At 39.6% G+C, this 10,426-nt stretch overlaps 1 protein-coding gene across 1 annotated transcript; it reads left to right on the top strand.

Annotated features, from left to right (window-relative positions):
* The first annotated feature begins 1,232 nt into the window (after nt 1–1,232).
* Nucleotides 1,233–7,316, top strand: atoh8 (atonal bHLH transcription factor 8). The gene is made up of 3 exons (XM_084146651.1): nt 1,233–2,259; nt 3,162–3,353; nt 6,545–7,316. The coding sequence occupies exons 1-3, from the start codon at nt 1,579–1,581 to the stop codon at nt 6,548–6,550; spliced, it is 879 nt and encodes a 292-aa protein (XP_084002777.1). The 5' UTR covers nt 1,233–1,578; the 3' UTR covers nt 6,551–7,316.
* Nucleotides 7,317–10,426: the final 3,110 nt, after the last annotated feature.

Raw genomic sequence — 10,426 nt, 5'->3', positions numbered from 1 at the left:
GCTGAAATGGCCAAATCCACTCATTTGAAGGGGTGTCCACATACTTTTGTATATATAGTGTTATGATTGCGATAAAGCCGCTCTCACTACACTGGAAGTTAATAGGAATACGACTTTTAGATCGCGTGTCAATACTGGCCGATGTCATAACGCGGGAGGTTGTCTTCTCTCGAATGAGCCATTGATCATATTTTTGCGATATTCCTACCACGAGAAATTTGTAATTTAACAGAGGGTCTAACACATTTCCCTATTTGTGTGCCTCATCAGTCAAGGGTGCATTGCATGGCCGTTGTGAATGTCAGACTCCCCTCTGCGAGGCACATAGATCTGCAGGTTGAACATGGAGAGATTGTAGTCTCCTAAATTGATAGTGCAGTTCGTTTAGGCGATTTTACAGCTAACTAGCTACTTCACATGCTGATATTGACTTTGCTATTATTGTGTAGCTACGTTTGCTAACTAGCTAGCTAGCCAGTCAGCCCATAGAGAGCATTGCATTGTGGGTTTTGCAGTCGACTCAAGCTGCAACAGATTTCCACAACGATTTCCACATGTTGCTACCAACCTTATTATAACGACAAAATGAAACATTTGTTTAAAAAAATATATTGTTATCACATATTAGTGTTATGCAACACTGTAAATTATAGGAATGAGTGGTTTTGGGTGGATTATTCCTGGACTGGCCCCCCTATTAGTCTGCCCTGTTCCAAAAACGTTCTTTGCTATAGACACCTCAAAAAGTCTAGGCTACACTGTTAGCGGTTACCATGTGCACTTATTTAGTTTTGCTTGCTAAATGAAGACCAAAAATAATATGATGGGTATGCGTATTGGTGATGCATTGCATAAACAATTACCTATAGGCTAAGTTGTGAACATGGTCCATGCATTTTATATACACCATTCATGCAAGACTTTATGGTGGTCTATAGCTTAAAGAAATATATCGTCCACTCCCCCCAAAACTCTGCACCCCAGCTCTCATGTAGCCTAGGCCTATAGCCTTTGTAAAAATTAATTTGTAACGCATACAGATTGTGATATAATAATTTAAAACAAGGTATTATACTGAAATACCATTATAATTGTCCTTCTGTAGGCCTGTCCATAAAAGTCACCAAGTAGCCATGCGCGTAATCAGTGGTTTAATATGTTATTACGCACTGCGAGAGATATTTTGGGCGGTCTCTCGCTGTAGGCGGCGTGGCGACTTATCTCACCGACAAGGGCTTCTATGTAAACTGAGGCAAACTAATACAGATGAAACTCAAGAGCACATTCACAAAAAATGCTGGCAATTTTGATTGCTCCAGGAGACGCGGAATCCTCGGGAGCAACACGCGCCTGCACATGTGGTCTATTCTTTATTTTTGTTATTTAAAGTAAGATTGTTGATGCTTGGAATCAGAGTGCTGCATTGCATAGTGACTTGTCCGGCTATGTTTAATTGATTATATTACAATATAATATTATTATACTGTTGCGCAATATTGTAACCCAATATAGGCTTATTTCGTTTAAGGCAGTGGTACTGTTTGTTTTCAATAGTGCGTAGTGCCTATTTGTGCAGAAATGAGGAATCCACATCTACTCAGCGATGGCTGGAAGACAATCAATGCAAAGGATGCAACTGGGAATAAAAAGTTTAAACGGAAAGGTCGGGACCCAAAACGTGTCACCAGTGACGAGGTCAAACATTACCAATATGATTCAATAATGGACGACGATTCTATGGGGGAACTGATGGAAGAGACATGTAGAAACATTGTCCAAAAAAGACTGCAAGACCCTAGTTCAGTTCTATCTGTGGAGAAATCCATAATTACATCTGGAAACCCGAATACTGCTATTGACATGAGGATAAATGCTTTACCATCAACAGTTACTGGGAAGCTCCCATCATCACAGTCACAGCCTTTATCCGAGTCAACACCGACAAGCAGAGACTCTTTTAACAGCACATTCCCACAGGTTACAAGTTATGGCCATCAACAGTCATTTGGGTCCGATCACACATTACAGTCCCGGATCGTCCTGTGCCAGCGCTCCGAGAAGTCCCTCTCCTCAGCCTCTCAGACCGCCTACATCAATAGCAGCGACCCGGTTGAATCGCCAAGGAAACGGCTAGCAGAAACTTCTGGCGTCGTCACTGAGATCAAAGCCGTTCAGCAGACACGGAGGCTACTGGCGAATGCCAGAGAGAGGACCCGGGTGCACACCATCAGTGCAGCCTTTGAGGCGCTGAGAAAGCAGGTATTAACACTGAATTCACTAAACAAACAATCTGTACAATGATGCCTCTTGTTCAGAATGTGATGTTAATCTGAGCTAAGAGTAACTAGTTGCATTTACATGCCCATTTCAGTATGCCACTGTATGGACATATGGAAATTATGAATAATAATATAGCCTACTTGAGTATGAATGTAGGCTAATATAGCCCACTTGAGTATAAATTGTATGGCCCCTTCTATAGATAGTTTATTAAATGAATTTTAGTGTCAATAATTTACAATTTGGTATTATTGACATTATGTTCAAAATATGTGCTCCGTTTGCTACATTAAAGATATTAGAAAGAACAGTCTGTAAGACATGTCAGTCTAAACTGTTCTACATACACAATTATTTGGCCGGCCCCCAAAAAACATGTTCCCCTTCTGTAGGCCTATGTAATAGTCTATTCATGTCATTTTATATGCAACAAAAATATCAGTGCAAATCATATCCACATGACACCTCTCATAATGACAGAAAAATATGTTGAATGCATATGAAACAGGGAACAGGTTTGTTAATGACAAAGCTCTTCACACTCTATTAACTCCAGTAGGTCTGTTACTAGTAGGTGTACTATGAAATATCAATGTCAATTACAGCTATCTCTTAGTTGACCAAATCCAACATGGAATATCTATCCTTTGAAAACAAAATCAGGGAAGTTGTCGTTGTGAACCCTTTTTACTGCGTCATGTCATCACCAGCTGCTTTGGCACTTAGAAAGATATGGTGGAAAACGGTCACCTGACACCAGCAATAGTATCTCGAACATGTATACCGTAGCCTAACTGAAAACGTCCTCAGCTTGGTTCTACCATCGTCTCATATCAGTATGATGGGCCTCTTTAACCTAATCAAACTTTAACCCTATACAGGTGCCCTGCTACTCCTATGGACAGAAGTTGTCAAAGCTGGCTATATTAAGAATTGCCTGTAACTACATCCTGTCGCTGGCTCAGCTGGCAGACCTGGACTACACCCCAGATCACGGCAACATGAGCTTCAGAGAGTGCGTGGAGCAGTGCACCCGCACCCTGCAGGCTGAGGGACGCTCCAAGAAGAGAAAGGTAAATTGGATCTAGGGAAGAGGAGGAGGGAGGGGGATGCAGTATTTAGGCTACTGTCCGACGACGGTCTGGCCTGAGATTTTATCCTGTGCATGTGTTATTTGGCTGAAGGCCTCATGCAGCAATGACTAGGTGGGGTGAGACATTGACATGAAAATGGACTCCTGCAAGTGAAAAGTACTCAAGCACACATTTGGAGACATTGCTGAGGCATTGCAATAAGTTTGCTTTAAAGTTCAAGGCTATCAAAAGAAGAGCAAGGCCTCTGAGGCATCAGTAGTTACAGAGAGGGAATGGAAAGCCAAGTCAAAGCCAGCTTCTCCTTCAAACGTGTTTATTGCAATATAGCATATCAATAACATGAAACATATTTCAGTGGATTCAACTATGCTTATAAACAAGGCCATTGATAAAGAGCAACAGGTGACCATACAAGACCAATGAAATAATTGGTCATGGATATTTGACTTTAAAATAAAGCTAAATGAATGGAGCTTTTCTTTCTGCTAGTTTAACATCTCTCCTCCTACACTGTCATGTCACGTGCTAACAAATCTATAAGACATTTTAGAATGACTGGTAAATTGATGACATCACAGCATTGAAAACTTAGCAGAATCACGTTATTTATTTATTCTATTTGACATTTTGCAGGATGAAATCTCTTGAGATGCACCATCTCGTTTTCAAGTTGTTGTACAACTACTAATAGGCCTACAAGTAATAACACCTACTAATACAACTACTGCTACAACTACTAATACAATTAATAAAACTACTGCTACAATTACTAATAAAACTAGTGCTACAACTACTAATACAACTAATAAAACTAAGTACCTATAATATATACATACATATTTACAAATATCTTCACATGGTGATGTTTCTATTAGTTATAATACAAACATTTTGATTTTAATGCCCTGATTTCTATAGGTTCACCCTATAGCCAGTGGGATAACCACTTTACAATTGGGACTTATCAGGAAGCTGCAAATAGAAAAACATGGGGCAGTGTGACAGACAGAGGGATGGTATTTCTAACAATAACAACAACAAAAGAGGGAAGAACACTCTCTCCAATTAAGAGGGCCATTCCTTTGCCTACTAAGAATCCCATTCAATTAAATCATCATCAACTCGTGTTTGAAAGGGAACTGGGTGTTTTGCCAGTTTCTTGTCCAGAACAGAATAAAAAGTGCCCCTGGTGAATAAAAGGGGTGATTGATGCCTTTGTGTTTTATGACACTGGGAGTCATGTAAACTGAGGCTGAACTTCCTCCAGCTCTCTTCTGGATCCACACGTCTCCATGGCCTCTCTATAAATCAACAAGGTTTTTAATGCATGGTTGAGACCCAAGTATGGAGAACGTTCATTTACACATTTAACTTCTTAACACTGTTCTATCAATTACTCTCCCTCCAGTTCTTCATCTGTCCTCTGTCAGTCCTCTCCTCCTCAGTTCTTCATCTGTACCCTGTCAGACCTCTCCTCCTCCCAGTTCTTAATCTGTCCCCTTTCAGTCCTCTCCTCCTCCCAGTTCTTCATCTGTCCCCTTTCAGTCCTCTCCTCCTCCCAGTTCTTCATCTGTCCCCTGTCAGTCCTCTCCTCTGTCACTTCATCTCTCTCATTTATTCTCCAGATTCTTCTGTTACCCTCTCATCCATCCCCCCCCCCTTTCCTCCCATCTTTCATGGTGAAACAACATTATAATTGAATCTACATTTTAAACACACTTTTAGTCATATCTGGAAAGTAATGTAATTTAATGTTTTAAATGTCATTTGGGAAACGTACTAGAGGATTACAGCGACTGTTCACCTATTGCCAAAACTCATAACATAACATAGGAACATCATATAATAGGTTGATTACCCTGAATATTCATTAAAGTATTGATTAGCAAAAAATAAAACAACTTACAAATTGTATTTAACTTGAAAGAGCTATTCTAATCTATACATTTTGTAAATTGCAAATTACATCAAACTTTAAAAGGTTGATGCAAACATTTTAAACACTTCTTAAAGAAAAAAAGAAAAGAAAAGTTGTCTAAAATAACACAATGGTGAATTAGGTGTTTGTTCATAGATTACATATCCAACATAATTACATGCATGTAACTTTTCCCTGCACTCCCAGTTCTCTGCTCACTCTAGCTCTCTTTCCCTCACTGGGAGCTAATGTGTTTCCCTAGCATAAAGCACATTCAATAGCTGAACGGTTGTTTTCCTGGCAGTCCCAGACACCAGATGTTCGTAACGCTAGTTGGGAAGTCCTGCTGGCGCCACTCAGGGCAGAGGGCAGGGTGAAGGCACGCGAGCTGGAGCCCAGAGAACTCACTCGCTACAGGAATTGGCACATTCCCCAGTGCGGTGCTGGCACATTCCCCAGTTCTCCCCTGGCCATCTGTTCCAAAAAAACACTTTGAAAAAAAAATACACTGATCATCACTCTCTCAGGATACAGCACTGAGCAGCAGCTGTTACAGAGGCCGGGGAGAGCGAGGGAGAGAGAGGGAGGGGGAGAGAGGGAGGCAGGGGGAGAGAGGGGTGGGCTCTGTAAGAAAGAAATCCCTTTGTCAGAGAGAGCCAGTGAGTCTAAGGGGAAACTTTTGAGGGGATAAAATGCATACTGATTAAAGACATTTAGAACTTATTCCTGCGCTTGTTTAAAGCCCTGAACTCTGCTCTGAATTCACTTAGTGTCTACTTGTTGGAACTCTTTTTCAATAACATTTAAAATGGAAATGGAATCATAAACACTAAACAGTTAAGTTTTAAAAGTCAAGTCTTCAACAAAAACTGACAGCATCAAGTCATAAACAAATGTTAAAATTCCCTAGCATGTGTTAAAGATGGGAAAGAAGGATCTGTCTCTTTGTAGAAACACAATAAGGAAAATGTTTTGGTTGGTTTGCATCCAACGCTAAAGAGAGGGTGAAAGAATGTTGTTGTGGCCCACTCAGTTCTACGCTGCATCTGATCTGACCAAGCAGTTCCTTTACTGGAATGGGTTATATTCTTCTACCCCTTGTATTTACATAGACAACTCGGCACCTATGAAGTCATCGGATATGCATGCTTTATTTTTACAGTTCTATTTGTATGCATCCCACCACCTCTTGATATGCACCCACAGGAGATTGTTTTCAATGCTTGATACATGCTTTTATGTCTTTTTATAGGAGTAAAATTCTCACAGCATCGGTGGAGTGAGCCAGACTTTATAACAAGGCCCTTGAACAAAATAAACTCTTCACAGCTGTTATTGAGGTTATTCAAGGCCACTCCTGGAGGAGACTACAACCAATCACTTAGACATACAGTATGATGGACCTAATTTCATAGGCCTACTTGATACCTGTTGAGCTAGCAAAAATATCAAGAATCTCCAGTTATGGATATGTTTCTGCCTGTCATGAATTGGAATGAATCTAATTCGGTTTATGTTTGAACAGTTAAAAGTGGGAGACAGCATTGGATGTTCTTTAAGCAAACAAGCAAACATGCCTGGTGGATGACATCAGATTGTTCAATCATATGACAATTGGAGGCAGAGACAGCAGTAATTATAACAGTGATTATAACAGTTTTATTCAACTATGAACCCCAATGCCTTTTCAATGACATACAAGTTGTTGTTTTTGTTGACAGTATGATTGGTAATTCCTGCTTGATGGAAGCTACAGTAACTAGTGAAAGTGCTAGTAACATATATTTGATTACAACATAACTTGAAATGACACAGTAATGGTATTTTATTCCAACTCTTTTTATGTGTTGAAGTATGAATGAGGTAAAATTGGTTATTGTCTGCTACCTGAGCTCAGTATTTAAAAACATTTAAAAGTGACCTCCTTTTCCCTTTCAGCTGGCCCTTTCTAATGACAAATCTCTGACTGTTGTGTGCTCATCAAGTACTTTTTAACCAAAAATAAAGGAACTGTTGTTAATTTATTTGAATGGATATCCATGATCATTAAACACCTCTAACATCTTTAAATCACTATCTCAAGTACTGCCAACCTAAATCTCACACAATAATCATACACTACACCTTTAAACAGCTCATAGCAGCTGTCGAGCTTCCCTCGAAACAAAGTTGTAATTATGAAGAGGATCATGACAGAAAGTCATTTCATTTTCTATCTGAATCTACCTCGTGTGAGTAAATCTTGATGTGCTCCTGTGTTATTATGGGTTCTCTTAATCCTAGACTACAATAAGTCTTTTTGAGGCAAGTCATAGGAAGGACATCCCGTGAGGACTTGTCAAGATCACCACTGTTGATGGCCTACAAGATAATCGATCAGTATTTTCCAGTCCATTTAATAGAATTTGGAGACTGCTCAAAAATATGTAATGGTAATTTGTATAGGCTATTTGCATAGGGTACTGCATCCAAAGGTCAACGGAGAGGATTGAATTATGTTGTTCTGCATTACATTACCTTGTGCCTTTTCAACAAAGTACTTTCTTTACATTATCAATTAAAACATATTCAAATAAAATAACTTACTTTTCTAAAAGGGAACAAAAGTCACAGATGTAATTGCAAATGTATTCTAATAGATTCACTTAATTATAATGTAATAAAGGGCCCATGTGTTGTATTATCAAGAAAATAAGTACTTTACTTCCACTTCTCATAAAGAGAGGAGAATTTTAATTAATAGTAGATCTTTTATATAAATTAATAGTAGGTCTAACAACATTTAGCAACAGGAAAACCTGGTTCTCAAAGTATTTACCAGAGCACACTGTCAGTGAGAGCAATCTGTTTTCTTCTAGTGCCGCTAAGCTTTGGAAGCTGGAAACCGTTCAGGCTTTTACAGTCCTTCAAATTGGGTCTGGAGCCGGAGAGGAAACACCAGTATCCTGTATATACAACTTCTGTCTGTCTGGAAAAAAGAGGCAGAGCGAATGGAAAGCAAGCTGTGGAGGCCAGGAATCAATCTCATTTGAAGTCAGCCGTTCACCCGTTAGATTGTAAGAAGACTGTGAAAATATAAAAATCCAGCTATTTGAATTGTTGAATGTGTAGATTTCACTTATTAAATGTTCAATTTTAAAGATTGTTTAACAATGTGCTCTCTTTAAATAAAAAGAAAAATAGCCTACAGGGTGAAGTACATTTCCAAAATGACGCTGAATATTCCCATCATGATAAAGAGAACATTATTTATGAAATAAAGAGGAATAGAAGGGGATATGTTTACTAGTTTGGGACCATAGGAAAAACTTGACCTGGGCGAACATCCAAAACCCACATATCAATTCTAATCTTAATCATTATAGACTATAGAACTAATCCTGCGCTGGAACAGGAGCTTGGGATGATCAAAACATGTTTTTGAAGCCCTAATGTATGACACATGTAGTAGACTACAGTACTTCCCACTCCATCTAATGGAAGAATATAATTACTGCAGGGGGATTGAACCACTCTGGTCTACTACAAAGGCAAACGAAAAGGGTTCCGATATGTTCCATGACAAATGTACATTGTTTAAGGGATATTTTAGCCTATAGTTGATAAAGACAGGGTTGCTGGGAAATTTTATCACGCAATCCAGTCTCTCTACAAAGCACCAACTGCCTGTGTGTTAATGAACATGGTACAGATTGGTTTCCCACACCCTCGGGTGTAAAACAAGGAGACGCCTTATCACAGACTCTGTTTGCTATGTTTATGAATTATTTGGCAAAATAAATTAAACAGTTCAATATTGGAGTAAGATATGACGATTACATTTTAGATATCCTCTTATATGCTGATTATATTATTTTGATGGCAGAAACTGAACAATGTTATGTACAGTCAATTGGTGCAAAAGATGGAGACTCATGATTAACCAGAAAACCAGGTACCAAGAGAAGTGTTTTTCAGTTTTGTTTTGGTGAAGAAATTCGAGGTTACTAGCAATTATAAATATTTGGGTCTTTATTTTGATGTACATATGACCTTTCTAGATGGAAAATCTGCCCTGGCCGACTCAGCAAGTAGAGCTCTTGGGGGAGTTATAGGAAAAACAAAAACACTCAAAGATATCGGTTATGCTACGTATTCCAAACTGTATCAGACATGCGTGTGTCCTGTTCTGGCCTATTCAGCAGGAGTGTGGGGTGCTAAGAGGTATCAAAAAAATGAACATGTCCATAACAGAGTAGTACGTTGTTTTTTTTAGGTATCCACAAGTTTGCATAATATACTGGAAATAACTGGGACATGGGCTGGGAACCCTGTGAAGTGAGATGGAAGGTGTGTATGGTGACTCCGCCAGGACAGCGGAGTCACTGACCACTTTCCGGAGACACTTGAAACCCTACCTCTTTAAGGAATACCTGGAATAGTATAACAGTAATCCCCCACCCCCTCCCCCCATAAAAAATAAAGTGGTTGTCCCACTGGCATAAGTTGAATGCACCAATTTGTAAGTCGCTCTGGATAAGAGCGTCTGCTAAATGATGTACAGTGAGGGAAAAAAGTATTTGATCCCCTGCTGATTTTGTACGTTTGCCCACTGACAAAGACATGATCAGTCTATAATTTTAATGGTAGGTTTATTTGAACAGTGAGAGACAGAATAACAACAACAAAATCCAGAAAAATGCATGTCAAAAATTGTATAAATTGATTTGCATTTTAATGAGGGAAATATGTATTTGACCCCTCTGCAAAACATGACTTAGTACTTGGTGGCAAAACCCTTGTTGGCAATCACAGAGGTCAGACGTTTCTTATAGTTGGCCACCAGGTTTGCACACATCTCAGGAGGGATTTTGTCCCACTCCTCTTTGCAGATCTTCTCCAAGTCATTAAGGTTTCGAGGCTGACGTTTGGCAACTCGAACCTTCAGCTCCCTCCACAGATTTTCTATGGGATTAAGGTCTGGAGACTGGCTAGGCCACTCCAGGACCTTAATGTGCTTCTTCTTGAGCCACTCCTTTGTTGCCTTGGCCGTGTGTTTTGGGTCATTGTCATGCTGGAATACCCATCCATGACCCATTTTCAATGCCCTGGCTGAGGGAAGGAGGTTCTCACCCAATGGCCCCGTCCATCGTCC

Source organism: Coregonus lavaretus (genome assembly GCF_964263955.1).
Source record: "Coregonus lavaretus genome assembly, chromosome: 29".
Classification (NCBI taxonomy): Eukaryota; Metazoa; Chordata; class Actinopteri; order Salmoniformes; family Salmonidae; genus Coregonus; species Coregonus lavaretus.
This window is presented reverse-complemented; position numbering and strand designations above follow the sequence as displayed.

What these genes read in the sequence shown, in the direction of transcription:
- atoh8 (XM_084146651.1), top strand. Translation starts at nt 1,579, where the DNA reads ATGAGGAATCCACATCTACTCAGCGATGGCTGGAAGACAATCAATGCA. An exon ending in TTGAGGCGCTGAGAAAGCAG is followed by an intron (nt 2,260 to 3,161) that starts GTATTAACACTG and finishes AACCCTATACAG; the next exon opens with GTGCCCTGCTACTCCTATGG.